Source organism: Sarcophilus harrisii, chromosome 4 (genome assembly GCF_902635505.1).
Source record: "Sarcophilus harrisii chromosome 4, mSarHar1.11, whole genome shotgun sequence".
Classification (NCBI taxonomy): domain Eukaryota; kingdom Metazoa; phylum Chordata; class Mammalia; order Dasyuromorphia; family Dasyuridae; genus Sarcophilus; species Sarcophilus harrisii.
In genome coordinates this window covers 351,012,471-351,034,890 of record NC_045429.1, presented here as the reverse complement: position 1 = coordinate 351,034,890, position 22,420 = coordinate 351,012,471, and the positions used below count along the sequence as shown (strand labels likewise).

Genomic DNA, 22,420 nt, shown 5'->3' with positions numbered 1-22,420 from the left:
ACATGGAGCCATATTAGTGCTAACGACTGTGACATTACAAAAAAGAGGTGATGTAATATAACAGAAAGTTGGCCTTTGTATTAGGAATACCTGAGTTCAACTTCTGCATTGAACAGAGATACTGCCAAGTCATTTCCCTTCTCCATGTTCTAGAAGGTACTATTGATCCTCTCATCTAGGAGTTCCCTATAACAATGAAATAACAGGCCAAACTCTATACTCTGTATTATCAAGAAGAGAGTATAGAATACATGAAAAGATAAAAAGGACATCATCAGAAGCTTTATGCCCAGACAAAGAGGTGGCCAGCTCAAGAGGGAAGAGTATCAGATGGAAACCTCCTTTGATCCGAATGTATATATATATATATATAATGCAAAAAACAACAACAACTAGAGAGAGTCCCCTAGTAGTACCTTGAATGGATCCCTTGTTGAGGATTTTATAGGTGCATATAGAAAATGATCATATAAAATGAAGATGGTGTAGGAGAAGAGGGGCTATTTCCAACTATGTTACTGGAGGAAGGACCAACATGGAGGGAATCACAGAACCTTTCAAGTAAAGCTCATCTAGTTTGTTCATCATTACAACTTTTTGAATCTTGATTCTGACAACCAATATACAAGCTACTCTCCCCACTGCATATGATTTGCAAAAATGGTAAACAAAACTTTTTTAAACCGAGTTATTTTACTGCTCTCTAACTGGAGAGGATCAGATGATATCATTTTATACTGCCTCATTGGAAGTAACATCGGGACACTCTTTTAGAGAGTCCTGTGGTAAAATGTAGTTGAGATAAAATATAATCCTTGCAGTTAAAAGCAAGAAGAGAGAATTGACACAAATTATTAAAATACAAAACACATGGATAATTGTATCTAACATTATAAAATTGTTTCCTTTGAGGCAGAAAGTATAAGTATTATTATCCCCCTTTATTGATGAGGAAACTCAAATCACAAGAGAAGTGATTTGCCATGGTCACACAGCTATGAAGCAGGAAGTATCAGAAATGATATCTGAATCTTAGTTTCTTGACTTCAAATCTAACTTCCTTTCTACAATACCATGTTACCTCTCAACGATAAATCCCTGTTTCAAGGTTTAAAGCACGGAGAGGGAAGAGAGAGGTTGGAAGCCTGTTAGCAAGAAAGCTGCTATGATATTCCTAGCAAAAATGAGGGCCTCTATTAGGGTAAGAGTAATGAAAATGGAAAAGAGGGAACTGAGGTGAAAGGTGTCATAGAGGTAGGAATGGTAGGACTTGGTTACTGATTGGATTTAAGAGCTGAGTGAAATGGAAGATAAAAGTTTCAGACATCAGAGACTAGATAAAAATGATAGTACTATGACAAAATAGGAGGAAGGGGGAATATATTAAGTTTGATATGTCTTGCAGACATGTTGAGTTTGAGGCCCCAGAAGGGCATCTAAGTAGAGATGTAGATATAGAATTCTAGAATGAGGTGAAAGCCAAAGACAGCTATTTGGTAGTAATCTGGACAGAGTTGTTCATTGATGCTATTAGAGAAACCAAAGTTTCTAAGGGAGAGATTAGAAAAGAAAAATAGAAAAGGGAAAAACCTGAAGAAACAACCAATTTAAGAATTGAGAAGAGATTAAGAAGCTAAAGAAAATAGTAAAAGAATAATCAGACAGTTGGGAAAGAATAATGTGTTATCTTGGAAGCCAAAAGAAAGAAAATACACAGTAAAAAAGGGTGGTCAATGATACTACAGAAAAGTGAAACAGATAATTGAATTTGACAAGAAAGATCCACTTATTAGAAACAAAGAAATTACCTTTCAGAGCTTTGTATACTGAAAGCATTTTGATCAAAAAAATAGGAGAGAATCCTATAAGATAAAAATGGCAATTTGAATATATAAAATGTAAAAGTTCTTGCAACAAAAAGTTATATAGCTAAATTTTTTTTTCTTTTATTTATTTATTTATTTATTTAATAGCCTTTTATTTACAGGATATATACATGGGTAACTTTACAGGATTAACAATTGCCAAACCTCTTGTTCCAATTTTTCACCTCTTACCCCCCCACCCCCTACCCTAGATGGCAGGATGACCAGTAGATGTTAAATATATTAAAATATAACTTAGATACACAATAAGTATACATGACCAAAACATTATTTTGTATAGCTAAATTTTTAAAGGGAAAAAAAAAAGATATCCTGGAAAAATATTTAGGAATGAAAGGTCTGATAAGATTCTCATTTCTTCTAAGAGACAGAAGGAACTTATTCAAATTTATTTAAAAAAAAAAAAAAAGACTTACATGCTGAGACCTTTTGTCAATCAATAAATATTTATGAAGCGCTTCTATGTCAGACACTAGGCTAAACATTGGGATTTTGGGATTATAACAATTCCTACTCTTAAGCTACTTGCATTTTAATGGGTGAGACAACATATAAACAACTATGCATAATAAGCTATACACAGGATATATTGGAAGTAATAAACAGAGTAGGCACTAGAATTAATTAAGGGAGATCTAGAAAGGCCTCCTGGAGCTGGTGGAATTTCAGTTGATACTTAGAGAAAGTCAGGAGGTGGAGATAAGGAGAGAAAGTATTCTAGACATGGGGTGGGGATGGGTAGGGAAAATGCCTAGAATTTGGAAAATGGGATATCTTGTTTGAAAAACAGGAAGGAAGTTAGTGTCACTGGATTATGAAATGCCCTGAGGGGGGTGGGGGGAACGGGGAAAGGAGGATTTTGAAGAGGGTGCTGCAGGCACAGGACAGAGTGCCTCCAGTAGGTATAGGAAGATTAAAGTGGTAGGTATGTGTGCATATGGATGGGAGTAAATTAAAAAGGACATTGAATGCCACAGTGTTATGGGCCAGAACTCTGAAACAAGGATTCTTACAAGGTGTTAAGTCAGTGGAATCGATAAAGACAATGGTTATCTAGTTTAACATGGTGCTTAATAGTTCTCTAAGTTCAGTATGATTGTTTAATCTTACAACAAATAATGGTTTCCTAGTGATATGATTGCTTTATCTACTCAGTGTAGAGCATATAAGCTAGAAGGCAGAGACAGATTCATTCCATCCTCCACCTTTGTGGTGGCTGGATGCTGAAGCATAAACCCTTGGACTCAGACTCTCACACCATCATGGTGGCTTATCCTCCTGCATTTTCTGAAGCCACTGAAACCAAGGCTTCTCTGAAGGCCACAAGAAAGCTAGCTGAGCACCAGGCGAAGGAGACAATAAAGATTTTTGGACTTTAACACCTCCTTATCCTTATGGTGATTAATCTGCTGAAAGGAAAGCTGGCCCAAGCCTCCAGAAAACCAAACAAGAACATTATACCACAGGATTTTATATTTGACAGGATACCACTCAAGTGTACTTGGGAGAAAGGGATGCAGCACTATGATCAGATTGTGATTTAGGAAGATCATTCTGACAACTGAATGGAGAATGGATCGGTGTGGGGAGAGAAATCTGATGCAGGATAACCCACAGCAGGCTACTGCAACAGTCAAGGTGAAAAGTGATGAGGTCTGCACTTAACAGAAAAGTTAAGTGACTTGCTCAGACATATAGAGTCAGTACATAAGTGAGGTGTGACCTGAATCCAGGTTTTCCTGACTTTAAGGCTAGCTTTTTATCCATGATGCCTTTCTCCTAGGATTGTTGAGAAGACCAGGTAAGACAAATGCAGGTAGATATGCTTTATCAGTTATAATGTTCAGTGAAGATGACTGGTATCATTATGATTTCATAAAAAACTGACGGGCAAATAAAAAAAAACAAACCTGATTTTAACAGAGCAAAAAAAGTATATACACTGCTGAACAGTATCAGGGAACTTAACTGCTTGTGCAAGAACTAATATCAGACCTCTTCCCTATTCACAATAGTTTGTTCCTAAATTCCCCCCCCCCCCCCCCCCCCCCCCCCCCCCCTGCTTCAGTAAGAACATTTTGAAAGCAAATTATTTTCTTCTATTAGAAAATGTAAGTACCCCTGATTTAATTCCAACCAGTACCCTTTTGAATTCTGTTTGAAAAGGATGTCATTTATGTTATAAACAGTTACATGGAATTCTGATTACATTTTGTTAAAGTTACTTTTCTGTATCATATCCTCTATGCTAGAATGGAAGCTGCATAAAAACATAAAACAATCTTTTATCTAAATTTAAAAAAAGAATATATCCCTGATTACCTGGCACAAAGTTGCACATGAGATACACATATAATAGCTGTTGAACCAAATCCTGAATTTTTCAAGGAATGGTTAATATATTTAGATTACATCTAGCTTTTTCTCAATTCTCTTGCTACCTTTTTCTGTAATCATTTCTTTGCTTATTAACACTGCCATCACATTCATGAATACCGAGATAGAGGAAGGGACAACATGTTCCAGAATGTTTTACACAAATAGTAAAACATTCATTGTTAGTACAACATTCAGAACACTGAGATAGAGGCAGAAACAAAAAGTCTGTGTTCTGTTCTAAAAGCCTCGGTCATCATGATCTGGTTGGCCTAATTTAAAAACTTATATTTTCTCCCAGTTTTTGTCTTAGTCTATTTCCAATTAGTACAGAATTGTTCTGGGACAGAGATTTGAACAAATCATAAGTCTTGGCAAACCTTCACTTATTTGATATATTCAAGGAAAAGACAACTGAAACCAGCAAAGTTACAGAAAGTACATATGTACATAGGAATATGTGCATGGACACTTTCTCTCTCTTTCTCTCTCTCTTTCTCTGTCTCATAAACCTAGGGAAAATTTTTTCATGACATTGAATCCAACTCTCTTACTTTGTAGATAAACAGCCTGAGGCCAAATGAGTTAAGTGACTTGCTTACAGTCACACAGCAGTAAGTATCTGAGACAGATTTGAACCCATCTCTCCCTGACTCCCAAGTCTAGCTCTCTATCCTCACTGCCTCTCATTTTTAAGGTTTGAAAGCATTTCATGAATATTTTCACATGTGAATGCATTTTTAAAGGAAATAAATCAGATCGAATTTTCAAGTACATTTAGCAACTGTTACAAATGTTGTTAAACAGATCTCTTAGTCAAATTCATTAATGAATATTTTAAAATAGTGAATGTTTATGAGTAACTAGATGGTGAAGTGGTGAGCTGTTTAGGTTTAGCAAGATGCTTCAACAATTTTTTTTAAAGGCTCCTTTGAAAAGGTGAGAACAGACTTTCCCAGAATAATATTTAGTCTGTAATTAATTTGCTTAGAAAAGACTATTTTCCCCAGGTGGCTCAAAAATAAACTCAAACCCAGTCAATGTACCAAAAATTAACCAAGCACTTACTATATACAAGATGATATTTAAGTGCTAGGGATACAAAGACAAAAAGAAAAGCCTTTAACCTTAAGAATCTTAAATTCTATTAGATAAGACAAAAGACCCAAGCAACAAACCTAAATTAAGTTCAAAAAGTTTGATCATATATACTTGCAACTTCAAACATCAACTGAAGCATTTGTACTCTTCTTAAAATCAGCTTTGTTATATTATCCTATGAGACAATCTAGGACAAACAAACCATCCTGTCCTTGTCTTGGCATACTGAAATTAAGCATAGGACTAATGAGGAGGTCTGGGTTTGCTTCCCGACACTATTTTTGACTCTGATTTTTTAAAAATAAATTCACAAACTCCACTATTAGATAATCAGAATCTGATTCTTTTCATTTATTGAAGACTAACCTTACTCACTTTTATAAATACTGTAGCATTAAGTTGCTCTGCTTTCTAACAGTGCTTGTCTTAGAGCTTACTTGACATTTTTAAAATGGTCCTTCCTTATTTCTCTATTCCAAGAGCAAGATGCTTGTTGTTAAGTTTCAAGTGTATAACAGTCCCTCCTGAGACACATTTCCTTCTTTTTCTTTAGTAACTTTCTTTTTCAGAACTATTGTTGATAGGTTCACCTTAATTAACCTTTTGAGATAGATTTTTTTTTTAATTTTCTTTTTTAAAAAGTGTTCTTACTTGTGCAGAATCTGCATGTTCCAGCATCTCTTCAAATTCCTGATACTCCTCATCATCAGGTTCAGCACCTGACAATCGAGCTGCCCTGGCCATGAAATAAGGGGGTAGCTCTCCAATGGCTGTGCCAGCTCCCTAGGGAAAAAACAAACAAACAAACCACACACATACTTACAAAAAACATGAAATTTTGTTCTTTATACCATAGATAAAATTATATTTAAAGCACACCAATAACAGAATTTCTCTACCTGACTAAAAACACCAACCAGTAGACAACCTATAAATAAAGCTAACTAGTATAACAAGTCTTAGGCAGGGCAGTAGAACATACATAAAATGTTGAAGTTGACAACATTATCTCTTTTATAATAACCAACTTTGTAAAAAACTCTTATGTGTTTTACTGAACTTTACACCTATACCTATCTACTTTGTGGTTATGGCAGCATTCATTCATACATGTACTTAATATTCATTATGAAAGTTCCTCAGACAATACTACTGGTTAAATATTTTCTAGGAAGCTTCCTGCTCTCTTTGATACTCTTTAAACTCTCCTGCTCTTTGATATGGTTTAAAAACTGTTGAAAAATTGTGCTCAGGAAGCTCAAGGAATCTGAACATTACAATGGACACCTTTTCACCAGAGGAAAAATGTTTATTTCCTGAGGGTACTGAATGAATCATGATCCTGTCTTCAGTTTTCAAATAATTAAAAAAAACAAACCCACAATGCAAATTTACATGAAGGTGCAAAACAATAAAACAGCAATTTCAATTTGAATCTTTAAAAACAAGGTGTCCTAAAAGTTTTGGTGCAGTTTTAAACTTAGTAACTTCTTCTTAAGCTATTTATAGCAATTCTTGAGCCATAATTAATTTTTTTGTTATTATTATTTGTTACTATTAATATTGCTTTGTTAGCCTACAGATCCTTGCATGAGGATTATTAGATGGTATGAATGTTATGCTTAAAAATCTGGTTTTAAGTGTACAAATGCCTACATATACCACTTGCACCCTCCTTTGTATAATCAATCATGCCATCATATTCTAACCCATTCCTTTGTATATCCATAAGTTAAATAAGACCTTTGAACAAAAACATGTTACTGTGCAAAAAAAGATAAGCTAATATTTGGAGGGGAAGGTGGGAAGGAAAAAGAGGAGAAATAGGTGAAATATACTAAAGACAATATAGGAACAAGGAAAAACAAATCATTTTGCCCAATAAAACTAGGGCCAAAGTTAACATTTTGCCTAAGAAAAAAAAAGATAAAAGTTGTAGGAGTAAACTAAATGTGAACTTGTCTTGAAACTCGCTAAGTCACATATTTAACAGATCTGGAATTAAGTTCTATGATTCACTGTAGGCTAATTGTCATTTCCTTAATGTAAGAAAGAAAGCATTAAATAGATTCTAGCAGCTGTTTACTGTCTTTCAAATCTGAATAACCATATTTATTGTTAGATTTCATTTTGCTCATGTTCTCCTATGGCAGCAAGGAAAAAGAATGGCTGCTACTAATTAGCATTCTTTTTATATGCAAATAAATAAAAAGGAAGTTAGTCATCCAGGCACCAATCTGAGAACACAATGTATCCAAAGCATGGAAGATTTTATTTAGTCCACTGTCTCAGTTCGGGATGTGCTAGCTCTCATTATTGTATAATTCAAGCAACAGATTTTGGTTGTTTCATTTTTGTATTTTTATTTTTTGCAAAAATACAAAAAGATTTTTAAAAGTATGGTTCAAATGAGAGGTAACAGGCTGAGGGGAAAAAAAACTTCCTCAGTGCCAAGCTATGTGATAGAGAGACAATTGCAGTTAAACTTACAAGCTATAGTCTTAAAACCAAAAGAATCACAGTCAATTTATTATATGATTTGCAGTTAGTCTCCTTTGATAAAACTTTATCCAGAGAGAAACTTAAGTAAAGTTTAAAAGACATACCACCCATTCATGGAATTTAAAAGGGTTATTATATTTTATATTATTTATACATATGTATAATATGTATGTCATATATAACATTAACATAACAAAATTAAATATTTTATATTAACAAAACTTCCTACTCCTGGAGCACACTTAGGAGTCAACCAAATCATTTTTCTGACCATCTGGCAGGACTAGGATCTATCTGCTGTCCTGTTGCCCCACTCCTTCCATACTGGTCAAGTACATGTCATTTTAATGTACTTTACAGATTTTGCTTACAAATTGAAGGCTGGTGGCAAATCTGTGTTTAGCAAGTCTATTGGCACCATTTTTTCCAATAGCATGTGCTTACATTGTATCTTTATGTCACATTTTGATAATTCTTGCAATGTTTCAAATCTTTTCATTATTATTATATCAATTATTGTAATCTGTGACCACTGATCTGACTGTTCCACTGACAGGTCTTTCCTCTCTCCTGTCTTCAGACCTCCCTATTCTCTGAGCCATTAGGCCAATTTAGTAACTCTACAATGGCCTCTAAGTATTCAAATGAAAGGAAAAGTCAATTGATTTGAAAAAATTTTTTATTGTCTCATTTTAAGAAATTGTCAGTCACCTCAACTTTCAGCAACTATCACCCAATCAGTCAGCAGCCATCAACACTAAGGCAAGATCTTCTTTCAGCAAAAACATTATGACTTGCTGAAAGCTCAGATGATGGCTAACTTTTTTTTTTTTTTTTTTAGCAATAAAATATTTTTAAATTAAGGTATGGACAATTTTTTTTGGACATAATGCTTTTGTACACTTAATAGCCTATGGCATGGGCTTTAATAAACATAACTTTAATTCGAAACTGGGAAACTGAAAAATTAATGTGACAAGCTTTATTGCAATTTTTGCTTTACTGTGGTAGTCTGGGATCCAAAATAAAGACTTTCCTGCTTATCCCCTACACATCAAAACATACATACCCAGAAGAAATTAATGTGCTCAATAATGAACTGGATCTCAGGTCAAAGCAAATCTGACTTAATGATTAGAGAAGTACTTCAATCACATCTCACTTCTTAAATCCATGCCTTTCTTTCCACTCACCACAACTGCACAAATTTAGGTGCTCTTCACCTCTTATGTAGATTATTACAAGTCTTCTAACTAGCCTCACAGTATCCAGTCTATCCATTGTTCAATTCATACTTCTATAATAGGTATCTGGTGCATGCACAGAATGCATAGGATAGTATCTCTCAACATGTAATGACAGATAACGGGACTGCAACAGAGAGACTATGGAACATGTGGAGCCATTCTATAAGAAATTGGTTGGTTAAGCATGTGGTAAAAAAGAGAAGGTTCTTTGACTGGTAAGGGAGGGATTTAAAAAGGCCTGAGGATATTAATCACTTCTTTTTTATCTCATTCAATCTTTTAGCTACATTTGTGAACTCCTTAGTTCATGGCATACTATGAAAGACTCTGACATAAGGGAAAAAGCCTTGGGACCTTCTTCCCTTCTGGGACCATATGGCCTATGAGCATGTTGGTGGGCTCAATACTATATAGAAATTGAGTTAAATTTTGCATTTACTTCATCCTAGAGACCAAGGGAGAATAAGACTTTAAAGTGTTGGGGGGTAAATAGGATATTTGTTATTGCTCTGTCTTTGAAGTAAATATGTTTTTTAAAAAAAAAGTTAAGTAGCTAAATGGAACTGGAGTACTAACAGATAGATAGAAGGAACATATGTAATGGTATGAAGACTCAAACTGATGGCAGAGAAGAGATGTACCCTACAAACCCCTCAGAGTAAAAATAAGCTGTAGCATGTTTAGCTTTGGGAGTGCAAGTTAACAATACATTCCAAAAAGCTGCCAAGTTGATACATCTAAATCATAGGTATGACTATGTCACTTCACTTCTCAAGAAGCCCCAGCAGTTCCCAATTGCCTATAGGATCAAATTAAAACTCCTGTTTCACTTCTAAAGCTCTTCACAATTCAGCTCTAGACTATCTTTCCTAGACTTATCATTTTCTTTTATGTATCTTTCTAGTTCACTGAAAGGACTCTTCTTGCTGTTCTCCATTTCAGCTGCCCCTGCTTTATAGAATACCTAGCAAACCTCAAGAGTCAGTCCTCAAAACACTTCCTACTGTTCAGATCTCTACAAATTGTTGTAGCATGACTCTGTTTATCTACCTATCATTTAATTTCATATATAAATATATATGTTTCCCTCCATCTCTCAGAGAATGAAATGTCCTAAAGGGCAGAGATGATTTTGTTTTGTCTTTGTAATGCTTGCTAAATGAATGAACCCATGTTCCAAACTTTTTAACAGAACTTGGGTATCCCTCTTACTATACTACTATACTTACAGTAGTTATTCTATCTTCTTCCTGCAAAAATTCAAAAAAAGACTCATCTTAAAAACTGAAAAAGCATTTTCTAAGCATTTTTGAAACCTGAGAGGGAATGTGAGATATGGGCAGGCAGAAAGAATATAGCAATGTAAAGAACTCTAGAATCAGGAGTATAGCGTTCAAAGCCTGGCTTTGTCAGTTACTAGTGGTATGACCTTGGGAAATCTCTGCGTGTATGTGTGTGTTTTAAAAGAAACATAAACAAAAAACCAAACCTGTTTTTCTTTTTCTTATAATGTTATTTTTTTTTCTGTTATAGTCAATACCAGAGTTCAGTGTTTTCTAGCAGTATGGGAAAAAGTACTGTTATTTTTGGGAAGGGGGAATTTTCATTCTCATAACCTCCCAGGTAGATATGAACATGAGAAGTTTTCATCAGACACATTTCTGGGAAATCAAGAGTTGAGTCACATGAATCTCTAACTTCCCTATACCATATCTGCGAAAGACTTAATAATTAGTACTATGGCCAATAGCTACTAAGGATTTTTTTTTTAGTAGCTCTTTAGAAATTAATGTGTATAACAATCAATCAAAAAGCATTTATTGTTTTGGTCAAGCAATATGCTATGTGATGGACAAAGAAAACTCTACCCTTCAGATAGGGTTGTTAAAAAGTCTTGTTATTAGAGACAAGTGGTCGTCTGAAATTCATACATTAAGAAGTTTATCTTTGGGACCCAAAGTCAATGAGTTTCTAGCACTTCTTTTCTGTAACAAATGGACTTAAAATGCTTTAAGTAGTTTATCTATAGAGCATGAAATAGGGCCCAAAATTAGAATTACAAGAAAGTTAACTATCCATTTTGTAACAAGAAGACTTTTTCAACTTTGAAAACCTAAGCAACTTTTAAGAATCTAATGACGTCAGAGAGGAAACTTGTAAGGGTAGTACCAGAATGTAGAAATATCAGAAAAAGAAAGGAATCTGAATGGTACTTAGAAAGCAGTAAAGAAGTATTGAACATTTTTGAGCAAAGGAATGATATGACTATACCTCATCAAATTTGCAGATGACAAAGAGCTGGGAGTAATAATTTAACACACTAGAGAACAAAGTCAGGATCTAAAAAGATCTACACAGGCCGGGACACCTCTGCTTTAGGAAGTTCTCTGTGATTAGAAATTGAAGACAAGTAACAACCTGCATTGTTAAGTTTCTTCAACTATGAATTCCCTGTATCAATGAAATCACAGGTCTGGGGAAGTCTTTCCTAGTCTGTAATCCTATCAATTAGTAAACAGTACAGAAAGCCCCCTCACATAACTGTGCTTTTATTCCCAAAGTCAGGATGAGTAGGAGACACAAGCTTTGCTTTCCCTTCTATCCCTTCTTTGACTCTTTATTTTCTTAAAGCTATGATTTCATAGTCCTCTCCCACACAGAGCAAAAGTTTGTAAGGTTTTTTTTTTTTTTTTTTTTGAGACTGTTCTTGTGACTTCATGAGTAATACTTCTGAAACAAATGTAGAGAGCTTTATTTTATTTCAAACTGAAACACAAGTATCAAACTAGCTTGGTTAGTTTTAGATTACAATAAATAGATATCTTACCCACATACAGGCTTCAAGCCTAACTTTTGAGATGATGGTCCATAAAGAAATAGATCCTTCAATACCCTCTTCATCGGGACAAATAATCTGATCAGGATACGGTGGCTCTGGGAAATTAACTGAGTTGCATTCATAAGCAGCTAGTGTAACTGAAGCTATATGTGGGCCCTGCAAAAAAAAAAAAAAAAAAAAAAAATTAAAGCATGAAACAAAATAAGAAGAATTTAAATATACTAGCATACTAATGATTTTCTAGGACTACTTTTGTGCCTTCTTAGGTGTTACACTTTTATCCACTGAAGCATCAAGCAACAGCTGATTGCTTAGCTCCTTCCATCATGGAGATGGAAAATCAGTATTTTATCCTTTATCTTCTAAATTGATTAAAAAAAAAAACTGCATATTGTAACTTTAAAAGGAATTATGGACACATTATAAAATGGACACCTGAACCTGATTCTTCTCTCCTAACTAGCTCAATTATTTTTCTGCAAATCTTAGTTAAAGCTAAACAGAAAGAAAAAATCATCACTGATTCTATTTCTCAGTGTAATACAATTCAAAACTATCATATTTTAAATCAAAGAATTGAAATTTTTACCTCTATTATATACTAGACTCGTAAACACAGTATATCAATGTTATACAACAAACACATGAAGAAACTTCTGTGTCAAATCAACTGTTTGGGCAAGTTTGTTTTCCTTTCTGTGTTTCAGTTCTATTCTATACAAAATAGGAATATAAGGACCCCTTCATTAAAAACCTAATACAGAATGGGTAGTACAAGTTAGCCTAAGAAGACTTTGACATTAACTAGTTCTATGACACTGAGCAAGTAAATTATAAATTACATGTGAACCAGAAGAGATGTGATTTCTATTCTCAGCATAGTTAAGGACTTTTAAAGTAATTTTATGCAAGTTCAATTCAACTGCAGAAATATGGTACATAAACAAGTCACTAAAACATTGTGTAATATATGCTAATTCACTTGTTCCTCATTTATAGTCACATATTTTAGGAAATCTTTAGATATATTTTCATATAGAAATTATGAGATTTTGTAAATATATTTGGAAAGATCATTTCCCCTAATTCTACAAGTTTATTTATACTCTTATAAATGAAAATGGGTTAAAATTATTGACAAATAAAATTAAGTGGCAATCAAATTCAAAGTAGAAAACTTGCTTATACAAAAATCTAATTTACTTATTGCTGTTATAACATTTTACATATTACTTTGAATATTAATTTTAAATGCATACCAAAAATAAATGAATTTTTCAATGAAAATCTGTATATATAAATTAAGAAAAATTGAGTTTTATATTATTAATAATTGAAACATATGAAGGGTTGTTTTTTTTTTGTGGAAATATCTCAAAAAATTCTTCCTGTGATTTTTCATAAATGAATCAGTCTCTGAGAAGAGTAAGTGGTCTCTATGTAAAAGAAAATCTCTGATCACACAGTGAAGGAATATGTGGTTCCAATAATTCTCTAAAACTAAAAAGGGCTAAGCAGTGAAACTGAATATTATCCTATATTAATACTTAAAAGCATGTCCAAAAATATAAGCTGTTTCTTTCCCGAATTATGCCCAGGATTTTGTGGGATTAAATTTAGAAAAATGTGGTTTACCATTTAGTATTAGACCAATTAATTATTAATAGGTTATTTCATTTTAGTCTATGATGTGGTTTTATGCTTTTTCAAAGATTGTGAAATTTGAGAAACTATAAACTTATCACAATATAGAAATGATATAAAGAATTAACAATGTGTATTAAAATAAACTTACAAAACAAAAAAAGAATTAACAAATTTTCATCAGTTCATAAGTATTCAATACTTCACATTGTCAGAAACAGGCTTTTAAAAAAATCCAGCTCAAGAGGGATAACCAGAGTTAGATTATATTCATGTTATATAGCTATATCCATGAAGTAAAAAGATTTTACTGCACTATTATAAAGACATTAGAAAAATTTTTGAGCTTATTATTTGTCCTACAGTAACCTGTATTACAAGTATAAATACATAAAGCTTTTTTTTTTTATTATAATTACTTAAAAATGTTTTTAACCCATGTTTAACTTTCATGAATTTCTTTTTAAATGCAATCTCTTTATGGGTAGGAAATACCAAACAAAATAGTGATGGATGTAGTAAAAATTAGAGTAGAAAATATATGAAAATCCAACTATAAACAAATAGATATAGGCCTCCAGAAGCTGAGAATACACATATAAAATTCTCACAATGAACAAGTGCTAAGTTGCCATTAATCAGGCTTCCATTTGCTAGATTAATAGAAGCGATGAAAGAAGAAATGACTACTTTTTAAATACCCAAAGAAATAAATTGTTCCCTCTACCACCTTTTAGGTTTTATTTCAAAATTAGTAACAAAAAAACATTTTACATCTCCCCTACCTTTCTCTGGACCTTTCATTCATTGAACTGATCAGACATGCACATTTTCCCACAACTATTCTAATAAGTCAAGTCACGATTACTCAGCCTTATAATTAGATGTATAATTTCACAGGCAAAACGAGAACGCTAATAACTCAGTCTCTTGTTCTTTGTTCCTTCCTAATAGGCCATTTAGCTGCCAGTTCAGCATTTGAGTTTGAACTTTGGTAGTTATATGGATATGTCCAGTAAATTCTTCTTAACACAATAGAACAATGTTCTAAAACACAACATTTTAACCTATACAAAACAAATTCAAAAATAAAACAAAAACCCTTTAGAAATTAAAATGGTAACAAGAAAAGAGAATTTAGATATGTTATATAAGCTCAAAATATTCAAGGACTAAACTTGTCCTTCAACTTTATTTTCAAGACCATAATTTCAAAACAGACTAAAGAGACAAATCATTTTATCTGCAATAAAATTGTAACATCTTAGTAGAGTTCATAGTATCTTGTGATCCTTCTGTGTTGCTCTGTATAATAATTCTAAATAAAATCTACTCCATAAGCTCATTGACTGCCTATTTGTGACATATCTGACAACTGGTTCTGTTTCAGTTCAAAAGCCCGTATATCTATTCTCAAGAACTTTGTTAAATTATAATTTCCAAAGTTTTGATTTTGGAATAATTTTGCCTTGCCTAGTACAGAACATGTAGTCCTTGGTCAAGCCATAGTATGTTTGGGTGAGAAAAAAATCATGATTAGATCATGAGGTAAGATTTTGAATAAGGGTAATAGGTTATAACTATTTTATGAAAAAAAAAAAATTAACTTTACTGTATTTGGCTGTCTTGGCTATACAGACAAAAAACGTTACATTTCCAAAGGTTATCTTTTTGCATATATATAAAATATGGAAACTGAATAATTTATTGACTGAAATAATTTAAGTAATAAGAAAAATCTGTGAAATTAATTTTGTATTTTCAAAAACATTTTGTGAGTTCTGGCTGGTAAAAGTTACTTGAGAATAGCTAATTTTCTATTCTAAATAAGTAGATGTATCTGTCCTGTCTTGAATCACACCCAAGTCTGGAAATGAAGAGTCAAATTAGCAAGTACATATGTGCCAGGCTCTCTCTTGAAAGTGTGGAAATACAAACATAAACAGAAAGAGATCTTACCCTTTCTGAATTATGAAAAGGGAGAGGAAGGAAAGGGACAATGGTCTGAGAAAATCTGGGAGATTCAGTACAATGAAGAATGAAGACATGGCTGGCTTGGGTCAGTTTTAAAATAGTTTCTAGGAGCCAATCAGAAGGAAAAGAGACAGGGACTGACTTTATGATGTTGAGGGATGTATGAATTTTAAGGGTCAAAAGATTGCTGGGACACTGCAAAGAAGGACTGAAAGTTAAAAGTGTACAACAAGTCTGGTAATAGAGAGATCCTTATTAGGCCTGGCTGCTAGAAGGAATGCAATTTATATTTCTATCCTTTTACTTGTTACCTATTCTGTCAGAAGATAGCTGAACAATGCTATTGGCAACTTTCCATGTTCGGGCAAAAGAGGCCTGGCTTCTACCAAAATAAATTTAGGGTCCTAACAAGGATGTGGAAAACTATGGTATTCTTAGTAACTCCATAATTTCACTCATTGAAAAATATTTACTACATTATTGGAACAAAAATGCGGGTGGAAGGTAGGAAATTATATTTTAGTTTAAATCACTTTTCAATATCCTTTGCTGGCTCATCATTCATATTATGTCCTTTAGGTAACTATGAGTATACATCAGGCTTTGTTCTATGTTCTTTTATCTCTTTCACTATATCCTCTCAGTTAATGACCCCATATGCTTCAAGGGGTTTGATTATCACCTCTATCCAGGATTTATATAAACAACTCTGATCTCTTTTAAGCTACATTTGCTAAAGATGAAATATTCTACAGGCATCTGAAATGCAACATGTTTAAAACAAAATTAATTATCTTTTCCTCCAAATAGCAACAATTACCTATTATATGTCAGGCATGGTGCTAAACCCTGGGAATACAAAAAAAGACACTGATAATTCTTGCCCTCAAGATTTTTTTTTTTTAAATTATGGCCAGATGGGATTTCTACCAGAAATTCAAGAAGAGTTAACATAAAGAAAACTTAATTATAGTCATTTATGACAATAATAAAAATGTTTAAATTCTATGATTGGATCAGTTGATACCAAAAAAGTTTTTGATACAAGTATAAGGTTCATTTCTATTAAAAACACTTGAAAACTTAGGCATAAGCTGACTTTTTTTTTTAATCTATCAATTAAAGCTTCTTATTTTCAAAACATGTGATGATTTTCACACAGATGATTTTCAACATTCACCCTTGCAAACCCTCGTGTTCCAAATTTTTCCTCTCCCTTCCTCCCATCCTTTCCCCTAGACAATATGTTGCTTCCCCTAATCTAATATATTAAATATGTGCAGTTTTTCTATATATATTTCCACAATTATAATGCTGCACAAAAAAAGTCAGATCAAAAAGGAAAAAAATGAGAAAGAAAACAAAAAGCAAGCAAACAATAACAAAAAGAATGAAAATGCTATGTTATGATCCGGTCAGTTCCCATATTCCTCTCTTAGGTATAGATGCCTTTCTTCATGACAAGACTATTGGAACTGGCCTGAATCATCTCACTGTTGAAAAGAGCCAAGTCCATCAGAATTGATCTTCATATAATCTTGTTATTGCCATGTATAATGTTCCCCTGGTTCTACTTACTTCACTTAGTATCAATTCAGGTAAGTCTTTCCAGACCTCTCTAAAATCATTCTGCTAATCATTTCTTATAGAACAGTAAGATTCCATAACATTCATATGCTATGAGTTGTTCAGCTATTTGCCAACTAATGAGCATCCATTCAGTTTCCAGTTTCTTGCCTCTACAAAAAATGCGCGCCACAAACATTTTTAAAAAATGTTTTAGTTTTTATTTTTCTTATTTTGTTGCACAAGAAGAATCAGACTTTGAAATAGTGTACAATTAACCTGTGAAGGTAATCAAAAATGCAGGTGGACAAAAATTGAGGGATTGGGAATTCTATGTAGTGGTTCACACTCATTTCCCAGAGTTCTTTTGCTAAATGCCACATATGGATCCCTTTCTCTCCTTTATTATCTCTTTAGGATACAAGTCTATTAGAGACATTGCTGGATCAAAGGGTATGCACTTGTTGATAGCCCTTTGGCTATAGTTCAAATTGCTCTCCAGAACAGTTGAATCAGTTCACAATTCCACCAACAATGTATCAGTGTCCCAGTTTTCCCACATTCCCTCCAACTTCATTATTATCTTTTCCTGTCATCTTTAGCCAATCTGAGAGTTGTGTAGCAGTACCTCAGAGTTGTCTTAATTTGCATTTTTTTGATTAATAGTGATTTAGAACACCTTTTCACATCTGAAAACTGTCTGTTCATATTCTTTAATTATATGTCAACTAGAATACAGCTTGTATCCTCATAAATCTGAGTTAATTCTCTATATATTTTATAAATGAGGCCTTTATCAGAACTCTTGAATGTAAAATTTTTTTCCCAATTTACTGCTTCTCTTCTAATCTTGTCTGCACTGGTTTTATTTCTACAAAATCTTTTAAACTTAATATAATGAAAATTATCAATTTTGCATTCTATAATGTACTCCAGTTCTTCTTTGCCCATAAATTCCTTCCTTTTCCATAAATCTGAGAAACAGACTATCCTTTGTTCTTCTAATTTGCTTATAATATCACTCTTTATGTTCAAATCATGAACCCTGCTCTCAAGAATTTAACATATAAAAAGAAGTTGAAAAGGAAGTTGAAAGAAAAAAAGGGGAAGAGAACTCAGCCTAGGGTCACAATGAGCCAGGGTAGAAAATTATTTTAGGAAGCAAGAGTTATTGTTGATTTTATCTTGTAGGATGATTAGTTTTTGGAGCTCATAAAATTCAGGAGAACAGCCAGGTGGGAAATGATGAGATAAAAACACTGAGTGCAAATTCAAACCAAAGATATGGGAGGAATTCTCCTATGTCCACCCTCTATGCTCTCCAGTGGAAAGGAAGGGTCCTAGTGACAAGGAGTACAAATCCATCCTTTTTTGCATCCATGGCACGATTCCTTTCAGTCATCCAGGTTTGAAATCTCAGTCATTTTCTATTCCTCACTCCCCCAAATCTTACATTTAAATTGGTCACCAAATCTCGTTTTTATTCCCACAATATCTCTTGCATCTATCCCCTTCTGTCCACCTCACATAGCCATCATCCTAGCTCAGGCCCCTATTACTTTTTGCCTAGATTTTCGAAACAAGACTTCTAATTAGATTCTCCAATTCAAAAAATCTCCACTACACCATATCCTTCACAAAACTGTCAGATTGATTTTCCTATAATGTAGCTCCCTATTACCTTCTCTGTCTGGCATTTAAAGCTTTTTACTACCCGGGCCCAGGTTATCCTTCTAGTTTTATGACACATTATTCCCTTTCATACATTCTATAGTCTAGTCAAACTAGCCTTTTCTTCATAGGTGACCTTCTATTTCTCATCTCCATGCCTTTGTACTACTAAGCCTTCATGCCTGGAATGTATTCCCTCACCATTTCTGCTCATAACAAAAATTAAGCTCCCAAAGACAAGGCTATGTTCACTTCTGTACAAAGTAAATATAAGTATATAAATATGTACTGGCTGATTAATTATAAATATGTGTATGGATGATTATATTATAAATCTAAAGATAACTTAATTTTTATATAAAAAATACCCAAAGCTAGATTAATTCTAAACTGCCTCTAATTCATGAAACTGAAAGTTCTGATTTTATTTTTTCATCCCATCTATAAATCGTAAGGAACTGAAAAACCACCAAAAAGAATGGAACATAGGGCAAAAATTTTAGGCTCCTTTCTTCCAAGGTACCTGCTTAAAAGCAAAAAACAAAACAAAATTTTAAAAAAAACCCTAAAATCGGGTCATATTAATAAGGAATTTTACTTATTTAAGCTTCTAGAACAACCAAAGTGAAAAAAAATCACAATAAAAGGTGCTATGTATAACATATTCTATATGTCATATATATTTACTAAAAGCATATTATCAAAACCTATAATGTTTTGAATTTTTATAATATCAATTTATAATCTGATCCATCAGCTATACACAGAAATCAGGTAATTTCTCAAGGGTAAAAAGTCCTGATCAGATTCTTTTAGGAAGTTTAGGACAAAAGTAATGATATAGTCAGAATACTGTGAAGGATGAAAAACATTTGTTTGCCATATTCCATCACTAAAAACTAGGGATGTTAACTTCAGAATGCAATTAATTAAGACTATTTAGGCAGAAAGTAAAATGATTTACAGACAACTAATTGACTATATAAATTACAAATCATATTGTTCTTTTTCTTTAAGGAAATTTGAGAAATCTGTAAATTCTGATGCATAGAATGTAAATTTAAAAATTTTAAATGTAATGTTTTCTTCTATCAAGATCAGAATAGAATTTCATAAAGATTCCATTTTGCAGTGAACAATTCCAAAAGAATAGAACAAAGAAATTTTTAAATTCTAAAAGGGAATTAAAAGTTTAGCCCATGTACAGTAGAAAAAGCAATAAATAGCCTCAATCAGAAGTACGGTTAAAATCCCCCTTTCATCACTTATCTTAATAAGGTCAAAGCTCTTATCTTCTAAATCTTAATTTTATTTTATGTAAAATAGGGCTAATAAAACAACTTTCTCAACAGGTTGGATATTAGGTGATCAAATGGAAGCAAGGAATAAAAAAGTACTTTGTAAGTACAAATCATTGCTTTTGTTTGTAATTTCCTGATGTCATGGCATGCAAATAAATTAAAAGTAAGTGAGAAGGGCTATGCAAAGTCACCTGCTTTACTTTTTCCTCCAGAGCCATCTGGGTCCAGTGGCCAGATACAGATCAGAATGACTGCAGATGGCCCTGGATGCAAATTATATAGTTATGTAAATAAAATTGTAATTATATAAATGGTACTACTATTACTGAAGAAGAAATCATAGAAAACTGTTACATTAAAACATTTTTGGTGGAGTAGTGAATTGATCTAACTGTCCTGGAGAGCAATTTGAAACTATGTCCAAAGGGCTATCAGACTATGCATATCCTTTGATCCAGCAGTGTCTCTTTTATCCCAAAGAGATCATAAAGGAGGCAAAAGGACCCAGATGTGCAAAAATGTTTGTAGTAGCCATTTTTGTAGTGGCAAGAAACTGGCAATTGAGTGGATGTCCATCAGTTGGAGAATGGCTGAATAAGTTATGGTATATGAATGTTATGGAATATTATTGTGCTAAGAAATGATGAGTAGGATGGTTTCAGAAAAGCCTGGAAAGACTTTCATGAAGTGATGCTGAGTGAAGTGAATAGACCCAAGAAAACATTGTACATAGCAATAAGATTATATGATGGATCAATTCTGATGGGTGTGGCTCTTTTCAGTAATGAGATGATTCAGGCCAGTTCCAATGGTCTTGTAATAAATAGAGCCATCTGCACCCAGAGAGACGACTGGGAGAACTGACTGTGGATCACAATATAGTATTTTCATCTTTTTTGTTGTTGTTTGCTTGCATTTTGTTTTTTTATCACTTTTCTCCCTTTCTGATTTGGTTTTTTCTTGTGTAGCATGATAATTATGGAGATATGTATAGAAGAATTATACATGTTTAATACATTTTGGATTACTTGCTGTCTAAGGAGGGGGTGAGGGGGAAAAATTTGAAATACAAGGCTTTGCAAGGGTGAATGTTGAAAACTATTTTTGAATGTATTGAGAAAAACTAAGAACTATTAAAGAAATTGTAGCTGAGAGGAGGAGGAGAAAACCAGAAAATGTCAGGATTCTAGACCCTGGGTCAGGCTTTTAGTCTATCTAGATTTTAACCTGTAAAGTACAGTTAATATCACTTGTTTTACCTAAGTCATGAAACAGAAAAAATTAAAGACTATATTTATGAACCTTCTAAAAAGCTTATAACATTATACAAACATAAGATATTAAGGATGTAAATTTAACATTACCACAATTCAAGTACATAAAGATTTCCTAATAAATGAAAATATCCAGAGGTGACTATTTCAGGAGGTAGTTTTCTCACATTAAATCATCACTTGTTTGATATGTACTAGGGAGGAATTACTATTAAAGAATATGGGCTAGATAAGATGACTTCTGGGGTCTTTTTCTCTTCTGGCACTCTAGCATACCATAAATATTATGCTTCAGATTATTTTCATAATAAAAGTATAATGTTTAGAAATCAGGCCAGACTACTGAACTCTAATTTCTTTAAATCTAGACAAATTTTACCCATAAAATGGCTATCATGATCGACAGAAAGAAATTCAAGAGAAAGACAACTCCAAAAGACACCAGTAACTAACAATCAAGTAAAAGAAGTGCCAGGAATTAGAGTTTCCCCTTGCTAAATAAAATCTTCCCCAATATCCCAGGGAATTTTGGTTTCATTTTTTGACATCATGATGCTTTGATCTCAATATGCAAAAATTTATATCTGAGGCATTTCTTAGAAGAAAGGTCTATGATTCCATAATCAGACAAAAAATAAACACAGGAGGTGACTTCTCATTTTGCAATGCTTATTCACCTTTCCAGGAGTAGTAAAGTCATTGCATGCTTATCATCAAAGTCATTACATAAATATGCAGAAAACAAGATCAACACAGTATCACCTCTTTCTCGTTTTTTTTTCCTTCTTCTCTCTCACTACAGAAGTATTAATTGTACTTTTAACTAAGGATCTTTTGTGCTCAGGCAAATTCCATGGTTTTCTGCCCCCTTATAAAATTTCCCTTATTCTCTGAAAGGCTGAAGCCCAAAATGGCTGGGGTGGTCACCTTTCAGTCCTTGCTGCTTCCAGAAAACTCCCAGTCTTTGGTGCTGAATTTCCCCAGCCTTGACCCAGGTGAGAAATGGAAATTAACCCTTTTTGCCAGGAACACACTCCAA

General features: G+C 33.2%; 1 protein-coding gene across 3 annotated transcripts in view; it reads right to left on the bottom strand.

Moving 5' to 3' along the window:
- VMP1 (vacuole membrane protein 1) overlaps positions 1-22,420 on the bottom strand; it is a 135,954-nt gene that overhangs the window by 65,411 nt on the left and 48,123 nt on the right. For 2 of the 3 annotated variants that reach the window (XM_031966511.1, XM_031966512.1), the window contains 2 exons: positions 11,940-12,107; positions 6,015-6,146 (listed from right to left, as the gene is read on the bottom strand). In XM_031966511.1, coding sequence (XP_031822371.1) covers positions 6,015-6,146; positions 11,940-12,107 — 300 coding nt within the window. Of the gene's footprint in view, positions 1-6,014; positions 6,147-11,939; positions 12,108-14,380; positions 14,439-22,420 lie in introns of those variants that run through there. The other variant, XM_031966514.1, reaches the window with a different exon arrangement.